This window comes from Ovis aries, chromosome 3 (assembly GCF_016772045.2).
Source record: "Ovis aries strain OAR_USU_Benz2616 breed Rambouillet chromosome 3, ARS-UI_Ramb_v3.0, whole genome shotgun sequence".
NCBI lineage: Eukaryota > Metazoa > Chordata > Mammalia > Artiodactyla > Bovidae > Ovis > Ovis aries.
In genome coordinates, this window is record NC_056056.1 from 68426704 (window position 1) to 68451389 (window position 24686).

At 35.3% G+C, this 24686-nt stretch overlaps 1 protein-coding gene across 3 annotated transcripts in view; it reads left to right on the forward strand.

Moving 5' to 3' along the window:
- The window catches only part of PNPT1 (polyribonucleotide nucleotidyltransferase 1), a 40278-nt gene that overhangs the window by 8788 nt on the left and 6804 nt on the right, over window positions 1–24686 (forward strand). For all 3 annotated transcript variants that reach the window (XM_004005936.6, XM_012171208.5, XM_042246135.2), the window contains 12 exons: window positions 399–512; window positions 4025–4211; window positions 5231–5282; window positions 5554–5611; window positions 8076–8172; window positions 8662–8764; window positions 13122–13192; window positions 15141–15177; window positions 17850–17916; window positions 17999–18088; window positions 19264–19317; window positions 24241–24347. In XM_004005936.6, the coding sequence (XP_004005985.1) occupies window positions 399–512; window positions 4025–4211; window positions 5231–5282; window positions 5554–5611; window positions 8076–8172; window positions 8662–8764; window positions 13122–13192; window positions 15141–15177; window positions 17850–17916; window positions 17999–18088; window positions 19264–19317; window positions 24241–24347 (1037 nt within the window). The remainder of the gene's footprint in view (window positions 1–398; window positions 513–4024; window positions 4212–5230; window positions 5283–5553; window positions 5612–8075; window positions 8173–8661; window positions 8765–13121; window positions 13193–15140; window positions 15178–17849; window positions 17917–17998; window positions 18089–19263; window positions 19318–24240; window positions 24348–24686) is intronic.

Here is a 24686-nt window from a genome sequence, read left to right on the forward strand (position 1 = left end):
CAGACTAGGTATCAGTAGTACAAAGATGAATGAGACAGTTCTTGGTTTCAGCATGAGTGAAACAATTTTTTATAAACAATACTATAAAAGTATAGTCAGAGTGTTAAGAAAATGATAGAGAAGGGCAGGTTTATATTTGTGTAGTTAGGTGTCAGAGAGGGTTTCTCAGGGGTCACTGATATTTATGCTGTACCTTAGTAGGATCAGAAGGTAAGCACTTGTCTTAAGAGAAAATACAGTCAAGACTAGGAAAAGACCACTGAGATGAATGCTGAACTTGAGTCACCCAGTGAGGCCAGAAGATGGTCACAATTGAAGATACGGATTGAAGCCATTACTGGAATGTCTTGAAAACTGAGTTTTTATTAAACAATTGCCAATATTTTAATATATTTTAGGGGCAGTACGAATAGGAATGATTGATGGAGAATGTGTAGTTAACCCAACACGAAAAGAAATGGCTAACAGTACTTTAAATTTAGTGGTTACTGGAGCACCTAAAAGTCAGATTGGTAAGTAGTTTATGTGGTAGATTTGTTCTGGGTTTTATGTACAGGTTTTGGCTTCTAAAAATGTATGTGTATTTTGTTAATTAGCCATAAAAGTTTTTGTTTTGTTTTATTGCTGCCCCATTTTGGTAGTGCTCTTGCATCATGTCAAACAATACCTAGAATTATAGAATGTTATATAACTAATTGAAATGCAAAAATCTTTATTAAGATAATTTTAGTAATTATTTTTAGACTGATAAGCTAGTCTAAAATTTGAAGTTTTAAATCTGGTAGTAAATTAATTGTTTTATTAAATATGTTAATTTAGTTAATGCAGTCATTCGAAGCCTGTTGTCCTCTGAGAAAGAGGTATCATATTTCCTCATAGGAAACTCGTGATAAACATATGCACTGGACCATGGGTCACCTTTACTCCTTCCAACTAAAATGCCATAATCAACATAAACAAAAATCAGAGGCTAATTCTATTGAAGGGGAATAGCCTTTAACAGTCAAAATGACTTGGGTTTGAAACCGAGAATCTGCCATAGTTAACCATGCAACCTTGGACAAATAAATTAAGGTCTCTTAGTTTATCCTGCTACCTGATATTTGTTGTCTGGAACTTTTTGACACAGAATCTTCTGATGTGTGAACATTTTGATGAAATGTAAATGTATTAAACTTTTAGTGCTTTTTTTGTTCAGTTAACATGTAAAATACCTCATTTCCAGCTGCTGCTTTTGGAATGTTCATAATGACTTAGAACCAGATGATAGACAAAATACGTGAAAGAGGAATTGTGTATTATCTACATGGTAGTTAGGAATTGTGTGGTGAAACTAAATAACAAGGCTTAAACAAGATGGGAACTTATTTCTTCTCAAGTAACAAAAATTCAGAGATAATGAGTCCAGGACAGTTACAGCAGCTCCCCTAATGCCTTAAGAAATCTAGATCGTTTTATAGCTTTTCCACTCTGCTGTGCTTAGGGTGTTGCCCACATCTTCATGGTTATGTACTGGCTACCAGTGGTGGTATAGTCGTTAAGTTGAGTACAACTCTTGCAACCCATGGATTGCAGCCTGCCAGGCTTGTCTGATCATGGGATTCCAGAACTCTAGCTAACAGAACTCTAGCCAACTTAACTTACTTACAGGCAGGAGGGGAAAAAAGAGGCAGGGACAAGAGACCAGGAGGAATAGTAAAAAGATGTGTGCCCACTGAGAAGGTGGGGAACTATCACCATATAGAGAAGATTCTAAAGATTTGGGGAGGCTGTGAATAATGAATGACCCCTACATTATATTTGAGCATCTCAAAAAGGGCCCTGAGTAGAGTGTTGGTTTGCTATTTGAAGTTCACTTGGTCTATATTTGAAATTTTTCTGCTGAAAGTTAGTAACTTTCAGCAAAATTAGTAAGAAAAGAAATTTACTAATTTTTTAGTGAATTGATTTGGCTACTTTATAGGACCATTATGAAGATTAGAGTCAAGGTTTGTAGAGTACCCCACATAGTACCTAGAACCTAGTAAGCAAGTGGTTAATATTACTGTTAAGATGCAAAATAAACCGTCTTCTAAATGGTCATATACCTTTATCTGCCTTTGTGTCTGAACCACTCTAATTTTAAAGAGATACTGGAGGAATGAACCAAGGATCTTTACTGTATCTGCAGCATGCAGAAACCCAATAGGCAGCCTTCCAACTGTTGTTCTGACCTGTTCCTATGCTCTTTTTAAAATTAATTTGCTGAGGTACAGTTTACATACATTAAATGCATGTTTTGAAACCTCCAATTCTGTGAAAGGGAGAGGAGATGTCATGGGAACACAGATAAGAGAAAGGCTATAACCATCTCCATATCATGGTATCAGAGGAAGCTTCTTTGTGCCTCAAGTGAACAACTGAAACCTAACCTCCCTTCATCCTCCTCCATGTATATTTGTTTAATATTTCTCTACATTTAGAACCACAACAGGGAAGTGTTACAATTTCTGCTTTAACCATCAGACAGTTTAGAAAATTGCAGACAAGTATTCCAGTGTGTTGTATTTACCCATATTTCTGCTTAATACGTTCTTAACATGGTTTCTTCCTTTATTGTTTTCTTTCTGTTTAGAGACCTTTCTTTAGCCATTTCAGGGTGACACATTTTCTTCTTTCTCCTATATCTAAGAGTTTTGATTTCTCCTTCACTCTTAAATATTTTCACTGGGAATAGGATTCTAGGTTGACCGTTCTTCTCTTTCAACACCTGAAAGATATTATGCCTCTTCCTTCTGGCCTCCATGGTTTCTGATGATAAATTTGCTGTTGTTTGAATTGCTTTTCCCACATTGGTATGGTGTCATTTTTCTCTAGCTGGTTTCAAGATTTTTTTTCCTTTGTCTTTGGTTATCAGAAGTTTAATTATGATATGTCTTTTCTTGGGTTATTCTATGTAGGGTTTATTCAGCTTCCTGAATATGCAGGTTTATGTTTCTACCAAATTGGGGAAATTTCCAGCTATTTTTCCCCCAGTACTTTTCAGCCCTGCCATCTTTCTCCTCTTTCCAAGACAGCAGTGACAGAAATGTTAGATCTTCCATTATAGTTTTACAGATCTGCTTCAGCTGACTGATGTAATTCCAACATGTAAAGCATATAAGATTTTTTTTTTCCATTCTTGATTATGCTTAGAAGCCTTAGAAGTGACTTTTTAGAAGTGAGTCATTATGACTTTTTAGCCATAATAAATCTTAATGACATGATGTGGTTAAACACACTAGTTTGATGGTAGCTATGCATTACATGATCTTAGACTTTGGACAAGTTGAGAGATACCTGCCAGAAATGGCACACATATTCAGCCTTATAGAAACCAAAGCTAAAATGCTAGAAGCCTTACTTTGGAGCTTGCCTGCTTTCCACAGGAGTTATACTTTACAAAACTAAAAACAACCATTTTATGGTAGTAGCTTGGGTCCTCTAGTTTGCTAACTTGAAACAATATCACTGCAAAGATTTCCTGACCCAGGCAAGAATTAGAAAATGTGACAAGGACCAAATTAAGAGAGAGGTCACATCAAATAACTGTTAAACAGGAAATGTTATTGGACACCTACTGTGCTAATATTTAAAATTTTCAATTTAAATACATTTTTAAAATAGATGCAGTTGTATATGTTAAAGGATGGAATTTTATGATATTTTAATTATATCTTATAGAGCTGTTACAAAAAATTGTGTGCACATTTCATTTTCTGTTTCATTTTTTTAATGAGAAATTCCTCAGTAAATTTATGAAGAATATATACTTAACTTCAAATATCAAGGTTTCTTTATTCATTTACTACTGTTTATATTTTGGAATTGTGTTAATTCTGAGGAGAGAAATCAAAAAGGTAGAAAATTGATCTGTAGTATTTGTTATGTCATGGTCTTTGAAAATGGTAAAATTGATATTTGAAAATTCAAATCTGAAACATTTGAAAATTGGTAAAAGGTTCAGTGGCAGTCTTGTTCTTTTTTTTTCTTTTTTTCTTTTTAGTCATGTTGGAAGCCTCTGCAGAGAATATTTTACAGCAGGACTTTTGCCATGCTATCAAAGTGGGAGTAAAACATACACAACAAATAATTCAGGGCATCCAGCAGTTGGTAAAAGAAAATGGTGTTACCAAGAGGACACCTCAGAAGTTATTTGTCCCTTCGCCAGAGATTGTCAAACACGCTCATAAGTAAGAAAATATGAACGTATCACCAAATTTAATTTCCTCTCAGAAATAACTTCTCATAGAAGCACTGTCCATACGTACTTCCTAAATACCAGCTTTCTATTTTAATAGTCATTGCCATAAATAGCAGTCTAATGCTTTTAGAAGGATAAACCTACATCTCTCTTCAAGGACCTAAGTTTAAATCTTAAAGGAAAGGGGAGAGTGAGTGTACTTGTCAAAATTAAGATAATTCTCCTCTCTCTCTGTCAAGGAAGAAGAGTATAAAGCAAAAGATATTTGAATATCTAAGGAAACTGTTGAGGTTCTCAAATACAGCCACCACTATATGCCCAGTCCTTATATTAGTGCCTGTACATAAAGTACTCATAAATTATGAATGAATGACCAGAGAATTATTTCATTTGAAATAAACTGAAAAAGTTCATACTTCTCTTAGTATGAGTCTCACAGCCATTACTTAGAGATTAGAGTTTTAACACTACCCAATCACAGGGTTATCTGCAATAACAGCCAAAATGCATAGGGAAAAAAAAAAAAAAGGCAGCTGGTTCCATGAGAGTGAGTGAAGAGAGAAAAATCTAAGATGAAATTAATTGAACAGTTAAGGGAAGGTATGTGTGAGTGATTCCCCTAATACGTGAGGAGAAAGAAATTTGTGTTCTCCTTCCCTTGTGGCTCAGCTGGTAAAGAATCTGCCTGCAATGCAGGAGACCTGGGTTTGAACCCTGGGCTGGGAAGATCCCCTGGAGAAGGGAACAGCTATCCACTCCAGTATTTGGTCTGGAGAATTCCCATGGACTGTATAGTCCATGGGGTCGCAAAGAGTTGGACATAACTGAGCAACTTTCACTTCATCATAAATAGTAAACAGATTAGCAGTGTTACAGAGCAATAAATACATATTTTTAATTATGAAATGTTAAGTATTTTAGCCTGTTAAATATTTCAGTCTTGTTTATAATAAACACTGCCTAATGTTTCTACATATTATGCTGACCTTTACTTTTTGCTTAAAATAGACTCGCCATGGAAAAACTCTACACAGTTTTTACAGATCATGAACATGATAAAGTAGGTATACCTGAATTTTGTTTATATAATTGTTCTGGGAATTCTTTTTTGTCATAGCTCATACAATTTTGTTTATGAATATTTGTCATATTTTTATGAAAAGGGCAGTGTGTGAATACATTTAAATGAATTAAACAGGTACTATTTCTTACAAATTACCATTAGGGAAATCTGATTACTATTACAAAGTGTTAACTGTATAGTAATTTTAAAAATAGAAATGTTAAATACAAAAGCCATATATAACAACTGAACTTCAACTTTCTTTTAGATTTCCAGAGATGAAGCTATTAATAAGATTAGATTAGATACAGAGGAACAACTAAAAGGTAAATTTTAGTTTTTTCTAGTATAAAAAAATAAAGGAAATAATAGATTTTAAAATTTCAGTTGTTAAGAGATCAGTTATTCTTATTACTCCTTAGTTTCATCTTTAGTAAACTTGTGATAATGATACATCCCGAAGTTACTGTTAAACTGACTTCTGTGAATAGGTAAGAACTGCACCTGACCCAAAGTGAGCACCAATAAATGCTGAGTATGAGGTGTTCCTAATCTTTTCTAGATCAAACTCTCATACTCCAAAATGGGTATCCTTGTATCATTTCCTATGAAAACCTAAAAGATACTCTTTAAAGTTCTTGAGTTTAATTTATAAAATTGCAATTCTAATACAGTTTGTGAGGACTGAATGAATAAATCATTTACATCTGTGCCTGACACATAGCAGGTTTTCAGTAAATGTTAATTGATGGTATTAACATATGGAATTATAAAATTTAGATTTTAGAGACTCTTTCTACAAATTATTAAACAAAAGGATTTTATTGCTTAATAGTAGTCACACAAACTGAGGTACCACGCATGACATATAGTTCTTGTTAATTTTTCTGCTAATAGACAAATATCCTCTCACCTGCATATCTCAAGACAAAAATTTTGCTGCTAACATCAATATTAAGGCCATTACATATTTCTATAATTATCTATATCCATTATCTATTGTGTAATTGCCGTTGAAAAAGTTTGGTCTTTTCTCACTATATTTCATCCTATTAAGGATTAGAAGTAAGTCAGATAGAGAAGGAGAAATAACATATGACATCCCTTATATGTGGAATCTGAAAAGAAATGATACAAATGAACTTACTTGTAAAACAGGAGACTCACAGACTTAGAGAATGAATTTATGGTTGCCAGTGGGGGAAGAAAGGAGGGAAGGGATAGTTAGGGAGTTTGGTTTGGACATGTACACACTGTTGTATTTAAAATGGATAACCAACAAGGACCTACTGAATAGCACATGGAACTCAGCTCAAAGTTATGTAGCAGCCTGGATGGGAGGGGAGTTTGGGGCAGAATGGATACATGTATATGCATAGCTGAGTCCCTTCACTGTTCACCTGAAACTATCACAACATTGTTAACCAGCTATACCCCAATACAAAATAAAAAGTTGGGGGGGGGGATGCAAAAAAAAAGTTGTATAACACCTGCTGCCTTATTTAAAAAGAAAGTGATTTTAATAATACATAGTCGTGGGGCTTCGCAGGTGATACTGTTGGTAAAGAACCTGCCTGCCAAAATGGGAGACGTATGTTTTGTTACTAATTATTTTTCTAAGTGCAACCTAGTTAAACCATAAAAATTCGTATTAAAAATTATTCCTGTCTGACAAAGCCACAATATCTCTCTCTCTCTCTGGCCATTTCTTATGTTCTGCCCACTTTCAAGTTATATTTAATAAACCAAATGCTTAAGAGAACAGTGCTTAGAACTTGGCATGAATCAACTACATTAAGATAATAAGATAAAGTAGCTTAACATTGAAAAGCATAAGCCTAGGCAGACATCTTTATTCAGGTCACAGCTGTCAGTTACTACCTGGGTGATCTCGGGCAACTTGCTTCTCTTCAGGCCTGTTTTTTCTTCTGTAAAACAGAGATAACAGTAATAGCATTTATCTCACAGATTCCTATAAAGATTAAAGGTATTTAAATAAAAACATGTAAAATACCTGGGTTATGAAAGAACTTGATAAATGTTAACTAAAAACTAGTCAGCAGGGGGCTTTCCTCACTGATAAAAGAATCTGCCTGCCATGCAGGACACGTGGGTTCAATCCCTGAGCAGGGAAGAGCCCATGTACTGTGAGGCAACTAGGCCCATGTACCTCAACTACTGAGCCTGTGCTCTAGAGCTCAGGCGCCACAACTGCTGAAGCAGTCACGCCCTAGAGCCCATGCTTCACAGCAAGAGAAACCACCACAATGAGAAGCCTGCGCACCGCAACTAAAGAGTAGCCCCTGCTCGCCACAACTGGAGAAAAGCTCATGCAGCAACAAAGACCAAGCACAGCCAAAAATAAAGACAGAAAAGAAAGTCTATTAAAAAAAAAAAAAGTAGGGATTTGTAATGTATAAAGAAAATTATTCCTGTATTTGTGGACTAAAATAAAAGTTCCTAAAGCAAAACAGTGAAGGAGACTACTGTTAAAAACATCAGTTAAATCTTCTCATAAAATGGTTGGCTGGATATGTCAGATAACGATGAAATAGTTGATTTTAAAGCACTGTTGTTCTGGTAGAAAGCAAACTAGGTTCCCATTAATGGTACATTTGAGGTATAATAGTTGTGTCTCTCCTACTTAAACACTTTTGCTTAGAGGACTAATGTTCAGTCAGCTCCTTTGGCTCAATTCCATAGTTAATTGATTTGACACTGTGAATTTAAAGAGAAATTTTATCTTCCAAAATGAGAAAATCTTTGTTTTGGTTTGTCTTTCTTCTATAGAAAAATTTCCAGAGGTTGATTCCTGTGAAATAATAGAATCCTTCAATGTTGCTACAAAGGATGTTTTTAGAAGTATTATTTTGAATGAGTACAAAAGGTAAACATATCCTTTTTTTTTTTACATATCCTTTTTTGATGGAATTGAAGCATGTACTCTCTGCAAGTTTCCTTGAAAGTGACAACTAGCTGAAAGCTAGAAACTAGGATTTTTTCCTTCAAATAACAGGAAATGATTATATAATGTTTATTTTATACATAGATACCTGTTGACAAGCATGTGGATTCTGTTGATATGTTTTGACTATCTCTCTCTAGGCTTCATGTGTAGAGCATTGCCTCAAAGCCATTACTGCATGTCAGAATTACCTGCAGAGCTTTTTAACAGGTGTATGGGTCACAACCTCTGAGATTCTAATTCAGTGGGACCTAGGATGGGGCCCAGGTATCTATATTATTTTTTAAAGTTCTGCAGGTGATTATGATATGCAGTTCAGTTAGAGAATTTTGTGGTAGTGATCAAGAGATAATACGTGATTTTTCTGACTTACAACACTGCTGTAAATAATCATTTCCTTTATTACTCTAGGTGTGACGGTCGAGATTTGACTTCACTTAGGAATATAAATTGTGAGGTAGATATGTTTAAAATTCTTCACGGATCGTCATTATTTCAGAGGGGACAGACACAGGTAATATATGTAAAAAGCTACAATTATTTGCTAATACATGATTGTTTAGATAGTCCTAATAGAGGTACATTTTTGTAGGTTTTTAGCATATAGAATATATTATCTATTGAGAAGATCTGATTTTTTAAAAATGTTTAAAGATAATGAACATATCAGTTGCCCCCAAGAATTTCCTCATTGCTGTCTGGTCTCTTCTTCCTGCTCCCCTCCCTTTCCTTAGGCAACTTTCATCACTACGAATTAGCTGCATTTTCTAGAATTACCTGTGGTTTTATTACATTTTTCTTTTAATCTTAGGTATAAGAAATTAAGTCACTCATCTCTCTCTTTAGTCACTAAGTCAGTCACTCATCTCTCTCTTTTCCTCTTTAGTCAAGTCACTAAGTCATGTCCAACTCTTGCGACCCCATGGACTGTAGCCTGCCAGGCTCCTCTGTGGGATTCTCCAGGCAAGAGTACTGGAGCGGGTTGCCATTTCCTTCCGCAGGGGATCTTCCGGACCCAGGGATTGAACCCAGGTCTCCTGCACTGCAGGCAGATTCTTTACCAACTGAGCTATGAGGGAAGCCCCACATTTTTTTTGGCTGTACCACATGGCGTGTAGGATCTTGGATTGAGCCCCTGTCCCCTTCATTGGCAGTGTGGAGTCTTATCCACTGGACCACCAGAGAAGTCCCAAGTTACTCAGTTTACTCCTCAGTTTATGACATTGTCACTGTTGGTCTATTTGAGGCTCTCACTTGTTTTCTCCATTTAGCCTGAACATCAGTCCTATTCTTTTCCTTTACATAGGCACCTGTTCTCTTATATTTAACATATATTTGTATGCACTGTTTCATGTATGGTAAAATGCTTTAATTATGTAAATCACTAATTTTGCCCACCTGATGGGTACAGTTGGAGAAGGAAATGGCAACCCACTCCAGTGTTCTTGCCTTGAGAATCCCAGGGATGGGGGAGCCTAGTGGGCTGCCATCTATGGGGTTGCACAGAGTCAGACACAACTGAAGTGACTTAGCAATTAGCAATGGGTACAAAGTGGTATGTCATTGCTTTCATTTATATTTCCTGATGAGGAATGGATCTCTCTTCATATGATAGCCAATTAACATGATAATGGTATAAACCATACCTTGTGGGGTGCATACCTCCAAGGCACTCCTATAGATAGTGTCCCTAGAGTTCAACAAAGTGGTAGCCCTAGTTTTAGTTTTGCTTTTTCATGAATTACCTGCTTATATCCTTTGACTGATTTTTCTTTTTTTTAAATATAGTTTACTGTTTTTTCATGCTATTTTTTAGTGAATTCTTATGTGTTTTAAATATGAATCCTTTTCAGCCACCATAATTTGTATGTATCATCTCCCTCTTTGCCATAAGCCTTCTAGCTTTGTCTGTGGTAGTCTACTAGAGGCATACCTCGGATATACTGCAAGTTCAGTTTCAAAGCAGCACGATAAATATCACAGCAAAGCAAATCACACAAATTTTTTGGTTTCCCAGCACATATAAAACTTACGTTTTAAACTATCTGTAATCTATAGTACATAGTATGATAGCATATGTCTTAAATAACTGTACAAACCTTAATTTAAAAATACTGCTAAAAAAACACTAACCATCATCTGAGCCTTTAGCAAGTCATAATCTTTTTGCTGGTGGAGGTTTTGAAAATTTCAAGAACTAACTACAGTGTGACACAAAGACAAGAAGGGAGTAAATGCTGTCGGAAAAATGGTGCTGATATACCTCCTTGACCCAGGTTTGCCTGGGTCAAGCAACCTTCAGCTTGCTTTAAAAAAAATCATTATTGGCAAATAACTAAAAAGTTAAACATAATACAGTGAAGTACAGTAAAATGAGGCATGCCTATATATGTCTACAGTGAGCCTAAAATCTTTAATTTTGAGATCTTCTTTAAGAAATCCTTACTCCAAAGGCATAGAATTATGCACCTACTATTAACTTTCTAGTTTTAGCTATATCTGTCTTGGAGTTTATTCCTATACATGGTGTGAGGCAAAACCCTCCAGATTGAATAAGTTTTGCAACAGTGTTTACTAAAAATTCATTTTTTCCCATTAATTTGTAGTCACCTTATCATATTGAAAAATGTACATTTTTGAACTATATACTCTGTTCCATTGCTTGAGTTCCCTGGGCCAGTGTCAAACTCCTTTAATTATTATAGTTGGGGGATATATTTTAATACCTGAGGGATAAAACCTCCCTTTTTATTCTTCCTTCCCTCCCCCTCAAAATTGTCTTAGCTATTCTGGTACCTTTGTTTCTTCATTTAAATCAGTGATTTAGATTTGGCTTTGCACTGACTTTATGGAATGAGTAAAAAAATGGTATTTTTACAATTTCAATCAGTCTTTCAATAAATATAACCTGTCTTCTTTGTGTTTTCTTTTATGCCTTTTAGTAAAAGTTCATTATTTTTATTTTTTTGGCCATGCTGAGTCACTTGTGGGATCTTAGTTCCCCACCTAGGGATTGAATGTGGGCCCTCACTATGAGAGTATGGTGTCCTATCCACTGGACACCAGGGAATTCCCAAAAATTAAAATAAATGGCTCCATTAAGATATTTTGTATACTTTTGTTAACCATTCTGACAATCTCTGCCTTTTAACTGGAGTGTTTTGTTCATTAAGGTTCAGTTTAATTATTAATTGAATTTAGTCTGTCATTTTATTATTTGTTTTTTGTCTAGCCCCACTTTTTTTTGTTTTTTTCCTATTCCTTCTGCCTTCTTTTTGGATTAATTGAATACTTTTTAAGATCTCCAGTTTAATTTGTGTATTTGCTTTTTAGCTATACTTCTATATTATTTTATATGGTTACTGTTAGAGAATATGGTATACATCCTTAACTTTTCATAGTCTTCTTACAGTTAATTTTTCCCACTTCACACAAAGTGAGTAAAGTGCAACCATTTCGGTATATTTGCCCCTCATTCTATCCTTTATGCTGTATTTACTTCACGAGTTATATGTGTTAACAACTCGACAAGGCAACATTATGACCTTTATTTTAAACAATTTTCTATTTAAAGAAAAAAAGATAGACTTTTACATTGACCTGCATATTTGACATTTCTGATGGTTTTTATTTCTTCCTGAAGATCCAAGTTTCCATTTGGTGTTATTTTCCTTCAATCTGAAAAGACTTACTTTAGTATTGTCCTTTGGATCTTATGATAACAAATTACTATTTTTCATTTATCTGAAAATGTCTTTATCTTTTTACAAAGAATATTTTTGCCAGAATATAGATTCTGGGTTGATATCTTTTAGCACTCAAAGAAATGGCCTATTCCTTTTTGTTTTCCTTTTTCTCAGAAGTCAGGACTCATTCATTTATCGTTGTCCCTGTAATTCATTGTTTTATCTGGGTGCTTTCAAGGTTTTCCTTGTCTTTGGTTTTCAGCAGCATGACTATGACAAGTGTGGTTTTCTTTTATTTATCCTACTAAGAGTTTCCTGAGCTTAAACCTGTAAATTTGTATCTTTCATCAAACTTGAGAAATTTCAGCTGTGATTTCTTCAAATATTTTTTTCTATCTCATTCTCACTTTTCTCTTTCTGGGATTGCCAGTATATATATTAAGGCCTTTTGATATTGTCCCATAGGTCCTGGAGGCTGTGTTCTTTTTTTCCCCGCTTTTTGTTCTATAGGTTGGGCAGTTTCTTCCAATCCTTGTTCATATTCACTGACTGTTGCATTATCTTATTTGCATTATCTTATTTTTCAGTTCTAGAATTTGTTGGTTCTTTTTTATGTCCTTGAATACTAGCTGTTGAAAATCTTTTGTCTTTTAATCCAGCATCTGAATCCGCTCAGGATCTGTCTCTATTCATTGTCTTTTCTTTCAAGAGTGGGCCCCTGTTTTCTGTTTTCTTGTAGGTTGTATCCTGGATGTTGTGAATGATACAGTGTAGGGTCTCTGGATTATATTATGTCCCTCCAGTCTTCTTAGATTGACTTTTTAAAATTTTTTCCAGTTTTAAGCAGGAAGTTTTATTGGCTGAACTTTTATTGAGGATTCCTTTATGGGCAGGTTTATAAATACTCCTTTTCTTCTCCTCTCCCAGCACTCCTAATACCTTTCATATGTAGTCTATGTGATATTAGACATCTGGATTATTGAGATTTACATATATTATTTATATGTAAATTATATAATTTCTAATGTTTACTGTACCTTGAATAAATGTTTATTGTACTTTGGCAAGCTTTGAATAGAATGTACGTATTTCTTTAGAAGCTAAATGAGTTTTTCACGTTTTTTGTTTTCATCTTTGTTGTTAGTAAATTAAAGCCTGAAGAATTTTATTTTTTTTCTTTTTTAGGTGCTTTGTACTGTTACATTTGATTCATTAGAATCCAATTTTAAGTCAGACCGAATTATAACAGCTATAAAGTAAGTTGTTTCCTGGTTATGATGTCACAATATATAATTCATGTGGCATATTATCATTATTTCTTAAAGCCTGTATCTCTCTACCTAATTTTTCTGTTTATGTAATAGTGATTGCAAGGGTTTTTTTGTGCTATATTTGTCTCCTGATTTACTTATTCAAACAAAGCATTTAATTCTCTAGCATGGATACATTTAGTTTATTCTCTTATCTCTAGATCATTACTCTGGATAGATTTTTCTATTAATAATAAGCAAGAATCCCAGTTCCCAAAAAGAATCTGGAAGTTGTTAAATGAAAAAACTTTACCTATTTCTAAGGTACATTTGAACTTGTGTTTTAAACAATACTTGATTCTCCTCCTCTGTTCCAAAAAAGTCAGCAGTAAAATCATGTTGATCAATTTTACATGATCAGAATTACAGTCCTCACCAATATTTTTGCAGCAGAGTTCTGAACTCACAGCCTCAGATTTTCCTCAGTGCCTAACAGGGTTGCTTCCCTTTCCTTTATTAAGGGTCTCAAATGACCAAAGGACCACCTCCCATTTCCTGCTTCCCAACTGATGAAGATAATCCCCAGTACCTTCAAGATTGTTGTTGCTTAGTCACCATGTTGTGTCCAACTCTTTGGTGATCCCGTGAACTATAGCCCAGTAGGCTCCTTTGTCCATGGGATTTCCCAGGCAAGAATATTGGAGTAGGTTGCTATTTCCTTCTCCAGGGCATTTTCTTGACCCAGGGATCGAACCCAAATGTTTTTGTGTCTCCTGTGTTGGCAGGAAGATTTTTTTTTACCACTGAGCTACCAGGGATGCCCATCTTCAAGACAGCATCACTAATTATTTTTCATGTACCTAACAAAAATAACAACGCAGCTGCATGTATAAGACTTGACTGTTCATCATAATGATGATTCTCTGTGGCAGGGGAGCTCTTAAACTTCTGTATTTTAAATTCCCACCTAGGCCAAAACTTGATTGCCCTTTTCTTCATGCTGACTCCTTTCTTCTAGGAGGCAACACAGCTTCATAAGTGTGTGTACTGGGTTTGGCCAGGGTACCTCTCTACATTCTAGTCCCAGGTCTCTAACCTCTGTAAGTGAGGTGGTACATATCACACATCTATGCTGGTCTTTTGTCTTCTCACCTTATAAAGTGCAGGTACTTGGCTAATGATCCCTAGGCTCCTCTCTAGCCCCCTGAATCTATGATTGCTTTAGTCTTCTGGAGGTATCTTGTTTTCAAATTTCCTTCCAAAAGGCTGTAATTTATGGTTGTATAGATCCAGCCCTGGCTCAAGACTTTCTAAAGCCTCTGTACAGAGAGGTGCCTTTTGTAATCCCACTCAAAGAGAACACTGTTTGTGCCAAGAACCTGTGTATGCCTGTCTTTTCCTCAGTTAAAAAAAATTTGGTTTCCTGCTTCCAGGAATTTTTTCTTCTCATCTTTATTCCCAATGTTGTATATTCAGTAACAGTTCTCTTTTCAATCTTTTCAAACCCTGAAAAAAATCTTTGCCTGTCATATCCTCTGATTGTTCTCAGTTATATCATTTCAGTTATTGATTTTCATTTCATGTTTGACTTAGAAGATCATAACTGAGATTTAAATGATATGTTTATAACATTTAGGATTCTCACTAGTTATTAATGCTTTAAAATGTGTCTATTGTCTTAGTATTTAAGTTTGGATATCTATATCAAATAAGTCTTTATTTGAAGCAAAATTGTTTTCTTAAATCTGTATAGAATTCCTTCAAAAGCCCCGACCCTGGTCAGGGGACACAACTGTCTCTGACATTCATCCTTCTAATTCTTCTGGTATTCAGTTTCAGACCAATTTTCCTTAATAACCAGTTGTTTTTTAAATTCCCTTACATCTTTTTTCATTGTTTATTAAATAAATTTATATCTGCATGGTGTCTTTAATATTATGCTTTTTGTTTGTAGTGGGATAAAAGATAAAAATTTCATGCTACACTATGAGGTAAGGTGAATTTTTTCCCAGTATTTTATTTTTAAAGATTTTTACAGTAGATAACCTGTATATCCACTACCTAGGTTCCTGCCATTAACATTTTACTATGCCAGTTTTATCATATATCTGTTAAGGTTTGGGCACTTATTTTAATGCTTGCAGAGGTATTTAGAGAGTAGAGAGACAAGTAATACCTTTCCAACCAACAACATCCTGTTCTGAGTCAATAGATAAAGGCTAAAGTATAGTAGACAGTAGTGTATTAGTCAAAGAGTTGTAACTGTTCACACGTATGTCCAACAAGTGGGGCTTTTCAAATACTTCGACTGGCAAATCACCATCTCCCTTTAGTTCATTTAAATGTTCATATTTTTACTCAGTTGATTAGCAGCAAAAGAACTGAGGTATTTAATGTTAAATTATTTTATGTATGATATCAGTACATGTAATTGAGTTTTTGATTAGCTTTTCTAAGGGACTGAAAGGTTGTTGTTGAATTACAACACCGGGATTTTGGGCCCCCAGAGGAGAATTAATCCGGGGCCAAAGACGAGGCTTGATCGCTCAGAGCTTTTGTGTAATAAAGTTTTATTAAAGTATAAAGGAGATAGAGAAAGCTTCTGACATAGGCATCAGAAGGGGGCAGAAAGAGTACCCCCCTGTTAGTCTTCAGCTGGATGTTATATAGTCAAAAGCAGCTGGTTAATGAAAGAAAGGAATGTCTCAGAACTCAGAATGACACCAGGCCCCTCACCCATAAGATGTATTTTGGGATAATCTTGGCACCAGATGGTTTATCTTGGGCCATAAAATGATTAACTTGAATCTTGAAGAAGGGCAGATCACCATACAAATAGTTTCATTTACATAGATTAGAGGAACAATATCGGAGTATAACATACTGGTTTATCAAGTAGGTTCTGAGCCCAAAAGGCAGAACCGACTTGAAGACAGAGTTTGGGGTAAATGCATAGTACATTAGCATAGCTTAAGATAAACATTTTTATAAGAAAAAGGCATTGGTTAACTTCAGGTGAAACCAGGTGTCATTATGGCAACACAGAATTTTAAGAGAAACCTCCTTTTAAATTTGTATAGAGAAGGAAAAAATATCGCTAGTTTGTTTCCTCCTGCCGCTTAAGAGAGATAAAAATGTCTGACACTTGCAGGCTATTTCTCTGTTTGGAGACCCCTGGCCTTCCTGCCTGTTACCCTCTCAGGACCAGACGTGACACAGCCATACAACACTCTAATTTTAGTATTTGAAGCACACAGTTTGGGAGACTAGTGTACAGCAGCAGGCCTTTTGAGTGGCTGCTGTTGGCTGCCCAGAATCCCAGCATCTCAATTTTGTTGAATCTGCTATAGCTAATAGAGAATCTTTCATGTAGAAAATATATGCTAGAGAATATCTAAACCTGGAGATTCTCACAGGTTTTAAATCCCTAATATCCTGTTTGGGATATATACAGATGCTAGAGAAGCCAGAGAGGAATTATAATTGATAAGGTAAATCTTAGATCAGGAAGTGAAGAGCACATGGCAATCTTTAAAAAAAATCTTTTATAAAGTCTTTAAAAAGGGCACCTGCAAAATATACAGCTCTAGCTGATAATTGGGAAAATAGGTGAGGGCAGAGGCAGGAGAAAGATACAGGCTGTATTGCTATTTTATTTCATTTTTAAAAAAATATTTTTATCATAAAATACAGATACTAAAATCAATATAAAACAAAGGATGACTTAATGAGTTTTCATAAGACAGACATCCTTATAACTACCACCAAAGTCGTAGAATAGAACGTGTCCAGTCAGTCCTTCCATGTTTTTCATCCCAGTCTTAAAAACCTTCTTTCCCTAAAAGTAACTACTCTTCTAAGTTTTATATTAATAGTAATCACACCCTTGGGTTTCTGTCACACATCCCTAGATACAACAGTGTAGTCTTGTCCGTATTTTTTTTAAATTTGATATTCTTTAAGTCTCTTTTAATCTATAGGTCTCTCCTCCATCATATTCTTTTCTTTACAGTCTTTCTGTTGAACTCCCAGAGCCATCTGACCTATAGTATTCCCCACAGCCTGGGTGCTAATTGCACTCATGGTACAGTTCAATGGTCTATCTCCTGCAAATTGACCACTAGATCTAGAGACTTTATCAGATTCATGTTCCATCTCTCTTTTTAAAAATATTTAGTTAAAGTAAGTGGAATTCCAGATTTTTACAGGAAATTTTTGTTTTTTAAACAACTACATCTAGTTTACATTCTTTTAAGACGGTATATCAGTCAAATGAAATAGTTTGCAACTCTTGGCTAAGTAATACCCTTATTGGAAAAGATGTTTCCTTGATGTGCATTTTTTTAAAATGTATATTTCTTATATTATAAAAATATAGTATTTTGTTATTGTTAACAATTTAAATATTATAGAAGTTTGAGTTGTAAATCCTCATAACCATCCATTTCCTACCCCAGGTCATATAAACACTAGAAATAGCTACTTTTAGCAGTTTGGTATATGTCTTAGAGGTCCAGACATTTTCTGTGTGTATGAATGTACTTTTTTCTTTTTTTTTTTAACAAATATGGGATTCTATTTATATTTGTAACTTATTTATATATATGGGATATCTTTCCATGTCAATTGTATATGTACGTGCTTTTTTGTTTGTTTGTTTAAGTTTCCTCCCTATGCAACTAATGAAATTGGCAAAGTCACTGGTATAAATAGAAGAGAACTTGGGCATGGTAAGTACCAATCTCGGTATGTACATGATTTTATTACAGAGACTTAGCATTTTTTTTCTCATTATTTTCTGTTTTAATTTAGGTGCTCTTGCTGAGAGAGCTCTGTATCCCGTTATTCCTAAAGATTTTCCTTTCACCATAAGAGTCACATCGGAAGTACTAGAGTCAAATGGTATGGTTTTGAAGCATTTTTCCTAATGAAAAAGAATGGACTCCCTGTTATAGTTTTAGCTTTTCATAAGTAATGTTTCATTACATTTATTACTGTAGTACCCAAAACCACTGTAAGAGAAAAATGTGTTTAATCATATACTTGTCTGAATCTCTGTTCTTACCTAATGTTTTTGAAAACAATATAATATAAAAAAATGTTTATCTTTGTGTCTCTTTTACAGTAGATCAAGTTTTGGTTGTTTCCTTATTTTTATAAGCAAACCATAGAGCAAGGCCAGCTTGGAAAGAAGAAGGGGGGCGGGGAATATAGTGAACTTAAGCAGGGGACACTTGTCATGTATCACAGATATAAGAAGATATCACACAGAGAGGCTGGGTTTAAAAAGTCAAATTTATTTTTTTATTTTTTCAAGAGAAATTTTTTTTTTTTTTTTGCCATGCCATGCAGCTTGTGGGATTTTAGTTCTTTTAGATCCCCAGCCAGGGATTTAACCTAGGCCTTGGCAGTGACAGCACAGAGTCCTAACCACTGAACTGCCAGGAAATTTCCAAAAGTCAACTTTAAATTGAAACTTGGTCCACAGGTCAAGGAAAGGTGGCATAATCATTAAAGGCAGAAAGGGCACAGGATTCTCAAACATGTAGCCTACCTAGATCAAATGGTTATAGATATTTTGTAAAAAATACCAAAGTTCAAAATTTAGAAAAGGACTTTGAGTTCTTTACTGGGTGTGATTGAGCTATAGCTTATGGCCCAGTGAGAGAGCTAGAGCCCTGTATTTTTAACTGCCTCCTAGTTAAGCAACAAAAGAGGCATGCTGGTTTTTCTGGTAGTTTCTTAGAAGCAGAATCTCTAGTACTGCTGTCCAGTAGAACTTTCTGTGGTGACAGAAATTCTCTATCTCTGTGCTGTGCTAAATTCAGCTAAGGGACTGAATTTATTTCAGATAATTTAAATTTAGGCACACGTTGCTAATGGCTGTCACATTGTCTGTGCAGCTCTCTGTAGTCTGTGGTTTAGGAGAGCTTGCCTTAAGTGCTTTTAAAAAGAAGGAAAGAATACTGAACATTTAAATTATAAATGAGTAATTGTAAGGAAATAACTAACAGTAGCAATTTTCTACATTTAACAAAAATCAGTATTAAAGCAAGTATTTTCCTTTATTTTTATAGGGTCATCTTCTATGGCATCCGCATGTGGTGGAAGTTTAGCCTTAATGGATGCAGGTAAAAGAATTATGTCTCAAAACTACCAAAGCTTATTTATATAATATAGACTTAATCAGTAATAAAATATAGGATTTTTAAAAACTGTATTTTAGCAAGACTTTGAAGAAGTCAGATTACAGATTACCAAACCAGGCCAGAAGGAAGATAATTAAAAAGCACAGTTTCAACTACAGATATCTGCTGAAATTCTTATTCTTGGCTAAAAGTAATAAATTGAAATTATTTATTTGGTGACCCCTTAGGTTTCTGAGAGCTCTGCAATTGATACCATTCACTAAGTAAGGTTGGCTTAGCAAGCAGCAGTATTAGGACCCATAAAGGAAAATAATTTATGTAATCTTTCAGTTGTTTTAAGCAAACCCTGGGAAGAACACCACTCATAGAAGAGTACACAGAACTTTAGGAAGGAAGACTGCAAGTGGTTCAGTATAATCTCTGGATCTGAAACACCAAAAAGGAAAGAGGCAGCATGTTAAGAGACTCTGAAAACAGTATCTGCCAATTACCAGTGATGCTATTTAAGAAGAAAGAGAAGAGGAACCTAAAGACACTCAGAGTTCCCTATAAGTTCTCACATTTACCGTACAGAAAAGGAGAAAGATAGAAAGGATGATATAATGAAGAATGAAATGAAAGAATGGTGTAAGTGTATAATGTGTGTTCAATCACTCAGTCATGTCTGACTCTGCAACTCCATGAATCATATGTAGCCCACAGGCTCCTCTGTCCATGGAATTTTCCCAGCAAGAATACTGGAGTGGGTTGCCATTTCCTTCTCCAGGGGATTTTCCCGACCCAGGGATTGAACCCACATCTCCTGCATTAGCAGGCGGATTCTTTACCACAGAGCCACCATGATACCATTATCTAAAAAGCTTAAAACAAGGCAAAGCAAAAAAAGCTAAAGGCAATTAAAGGCACTTTTCTAGTTCTGTTCAGTGGAAGGAAAACAACCTGATATTTAAGGCAGCTGGTTAAAATACCGTTTCTATTGTCACCTGCATATATTAATTCAACAAATCTTTATTATATGCTAACTCTGTGCCAAGCACTGATCTAAACTCCTGGGACTTGGTGGTGAACAAAACAAAGTTTCTGTCTCATGCAGCTTGCATTTATCACTCTTACAATCTCATATTGGAAAATACAGAAGAAATCCTGAAAAAGGTGACCTGAAAGATAAAAGATCACAAGAGAGTCTTTATCTGCTCTAAATGAATTCAGATCTTCAGGTCTAGACAAAAATTCATCCTAAGTAATGAGAATTTCAGGATAACATAACTGAACCAGTTTGGCAGTATTGGAGAAATCATGGAGGTTAGTATACCAAAGAAACAATTCTTACTTTCAAAAGATACATATATTTCCTGTAAAGTTGTAATAACCCAGTGAACTTGACAGTGACCCTAGTGTATAAGTATTTTAACAAGGAGGTAGAAGAGAGTCACTCCAAGCCATACCATAGAGCAAAGGGAGGATGGGGCTTGTATAGTATATCTACAGCTCAGCTTAGCAGTTTGTGACCTTGGCAGAAAAGGATGCAGAAATTGATAAGGGGTGATAAGTATACCGTGTATAACTAGTTGAAGGGTGAGCAGCCAGAACTAGATAATCTGATCAGTAGGTTGGAGAGAGTTCTGAATTAGAGCTTCAAGATGCTCCATCCTAAACCTTGTCCTTAAAAACTGACTAAAAATGTTACTGAATTGACTAAGAATACTGGTCTGCCAATAAAAAAGATACTGATAAAAAGCAGTATGTGAATAATGTGTTACATGACAGTTTTGATCTCTTAAAAAAAAATGTTAACATTAAAAAATAAGGAGCCAAATAGAAAAAGAAGTTGACAAGAATGAGGGAAGAGCCAACAAATAGTATTCAATTCAAATAACATGAGTGCTTGCAATGTCTTACATCAGACACTATCTATGCTACAGGGATACCCAGTTTTTTAAGTTTACAGGAACAGAAACAAACATAAAGATACTAACACATCAAAGAGATAACACAAATATGTACAAGGCACAAATATGTACAATATAGATGAAGAACTGGTTGAACATAATTGGCTTCATAGAGCCAGCTACATTTCATTTGAATTTAAAGGTTGAGTGGTTGTTGACCAGGCATATTAGCAATAAGGCCCATATTTCATGTGAAAGGAGCATGTGCAAAGTTATGAAACAGTACAGTGTGTTTCTGAAATATATTTGAAAGGTGTGATGATGTAATACACTGGGACCTTTTTTCAAAGATCATTATTATACTAAGGAGTTTGAAATTTTCCCAACTCACTATTCCATGAAAAAGAGTATCACAGGATGTTATTATATACTATGGAAAAAAAAAAAACGTTTACACGGGATTAAACAAGTTTGTTAATATGGTTTAAATAAACTTAAATAGGTTAATGTGAACATTGAATCTCTAGGAACAGGATATTTCCCAAACTTTTTGACCACAGAACTTACATAAAAAGTTCCTGAAAGCAAGTAATGGGGAACTTGAAGGATTTTATAGAGAAAAGTAGCATGATGTGAACATGCTATTCTTTTGGGGGTAGTTATTCCTAGCTTACATGATAGACCTAGGTGATGACGTGGGAGAGAATAGGAGCTGGGGTAGGGGTAGGGGAACTAAAAATCTGAAAACTGGACAGGGAAACTCTTGCCAGGGGAAAAATAGTGTGAACTGGACTAAAGAAGTAGCAATGGATATTTCAGTATTTGGAGGAAAGGACAAATTTTCTACAAAAAAATATTTAGAGGATGTACCTCTAATTAGTGACTTGATTAAGATGAAGGAAATGGGGAAAGAAGTGTTGATTCTAGCATGCCATTGCTTTCAATCAAGACAGGGAATGCAGGAGAAAAAGGGATTTATCGAGGGTGATTAAATTTTGAAATTTAAAATTTTATATTTATCTACATATTTAAGATGCATTAGGGACATTTGGTGATGGACAGGGAGGCCTGGTGTGCTGCAGTTCATGGGGTCGCAAAGAATCGGACACAACTGAGTGACTGAACTGAACTGAACTGAACTGAGGGACATTTAGCTGGAGATAGCCAGCAGGCAGATGGGTTGTACAGATCTAGGTTTACCAGAGAGAACTAGGTAGGAGGGATAGATTTTTAAGTCATCAACATTATAGGTGATAGCTAAAACTGTGGGCGTAAAGAATATGAAATGAGGTCTCTACCACATTCCTTTATGCCAAGTAAATTTCAAGTGATCAAAACTTTAAACTTCCTTTTAAAAAATTAAACAAGATTTTATGAAACTCTTGGACAGAAAAAAATAAAGCATTTCTAGGGAATTCCCTGGAGAAGGCAATGGCAACCCACTCCAGTACTCTTGCCTGGAAAATCCCATGGAGGGAGGAGCCTGGTAGGCTGTAGTCCATGGGGTCGCGAAGAGTCAGACATGAGCAACTTTACTTCACTTTTCACTTTCATGCATTGGAGGAGGAAATGGCAACCCACTCCAGTGTTCTTGCCTGGAGAATCCCAGGGACGGCAGAGCCTGGTGGGCTGCCGTCTATGGGGTCGCACAGAGTCAGACACGACTGAAGCGACTTAGCAGCAGCAGCAGGGAATTCCCTGGCCATCCATTGGTTAGCACTCAGTGCTTTCACTACTGTGGCCTGGCTTCAACCCCTGGTTGGGGAACTAAGATCCCACAAGCCATGCAGTACAGCCAAAATATTTTTTTAATAAGAAAACCTTTCTAAGCAAAATCCAGGAACTATGATTACATAGAAAATCCTATACAGGAAAAAACACAAGAAAATCAACAGACTAGAAAATAGTATTTTATCGTGTATTTCACATTTGTATTTTATTTATTGTAACAGTCTACATATTTAACAAAGGTCAGTCCATATTAAAAACTCTTATAAATCAATAACAATAAGACTAACAACCATGTAAGAAAAAGGCTGAAGGCCATGAAGAGCCAGTTCACCGATGAAGAAATATAAATGATTTAAAAACATTTTTTAAAAGTTCAACTTCAATCATAAAAACAGAAATCAAGTTAAAAAGAGTAAGTTACCATCTTTATCATCCAGATGCCAAAGGTCAAAAGATTTAACAAAAATTAACAAGACTGTAGAATAGCAAGGAGCATCATATACTGCTGGTAAAAGTATAAAATACTACACATTGTGGAAGACAGTTTGACATTATAAGAAATGTAAATCCACACCCGCTTCAACTCAGTAACCCCACTTCTACTGTGTAGCTTATAAACACATCCAGGGAGTACTCTGCAGCTATTCAAAAGAATAAGGTAAAGAAAAGATTAGACTCACATTTAGATTTCCTGGGTATAAGTTTTGGGAGGATACACAAAATCTAATGGTGGTCATGGGGAAGTGGACTGAAGAACTCAGGCTAAAAAGATTTATCAAATACATGATTATTTTTCAAAAAGGCGGCTCCAAAAGCAAAGCACAAGGAAATGGATTACTTTCAAAGTTAAGTTTGCCATTATTAGAGGAGTTTTTGTTGAGAACAAAGAATTATGTTAAAGAACTTTTATTATATATTGAAGAAGAAATGAGGCAGGCCGATGATTTATTAAGGTTTCCATTGCGGCTCAGCTGGTAAAGGATCTGCCTGCAATGTGGGAGACCTGGGTTCAATCCCTGGGTTGGGAAGATCCCCTGGAGAAGGGAAAGACTACCCACTTCAGTATTTTGGCCTGGAGAATTCCATGAACTATATAGTCCATAGAGTCGCAAAGAATCGGACACGACTGAGCGACTTTCACTTTGACTTCCTCTAACTTAGTTTTGATAACTGTCAATATAGAACACCATCCAGTTATATGAAAATAAATGTCAGCAGAACGATGAATAACCTGTGTTCGGCTGATATGTATACATTGTACACAAGTTCTTTTTCTCAATTATAGGAGTTCCAATTTCATCTGCTGTGGCAGGTGTGGCAATAGGATTGGTCACCAAAAACAATCCTGACAAAGGTGAAATAGAAGACTATCGTTTGCTGACAGATATTCTGGCAAGTATATTCACCTTTTCAAATGTTTAGTGGTGAAGATTACACACACTTTGTAAACAAAGTGCTTAGAAGAATGCTAGTGCTGGAAAAATAGAAGTCTCTGTTCTTAACTTTCCTCCTTCATATCTGCCTTGTATTTTATAGGATGTAAGTTAAAAACAAATATTACAGTATAAGTATTCACATTGGCTCACTTTAGGATGATTACAAATTAGTCCTTATGCATTTATGGGACATTATCTAAAAGTAAACTGACTTTCTAATGAAATATATGTAACTTAAAACTCCATATTTTTTTGTATATAATACATGAGTTTTTTACTTTATTAATATGTGAAA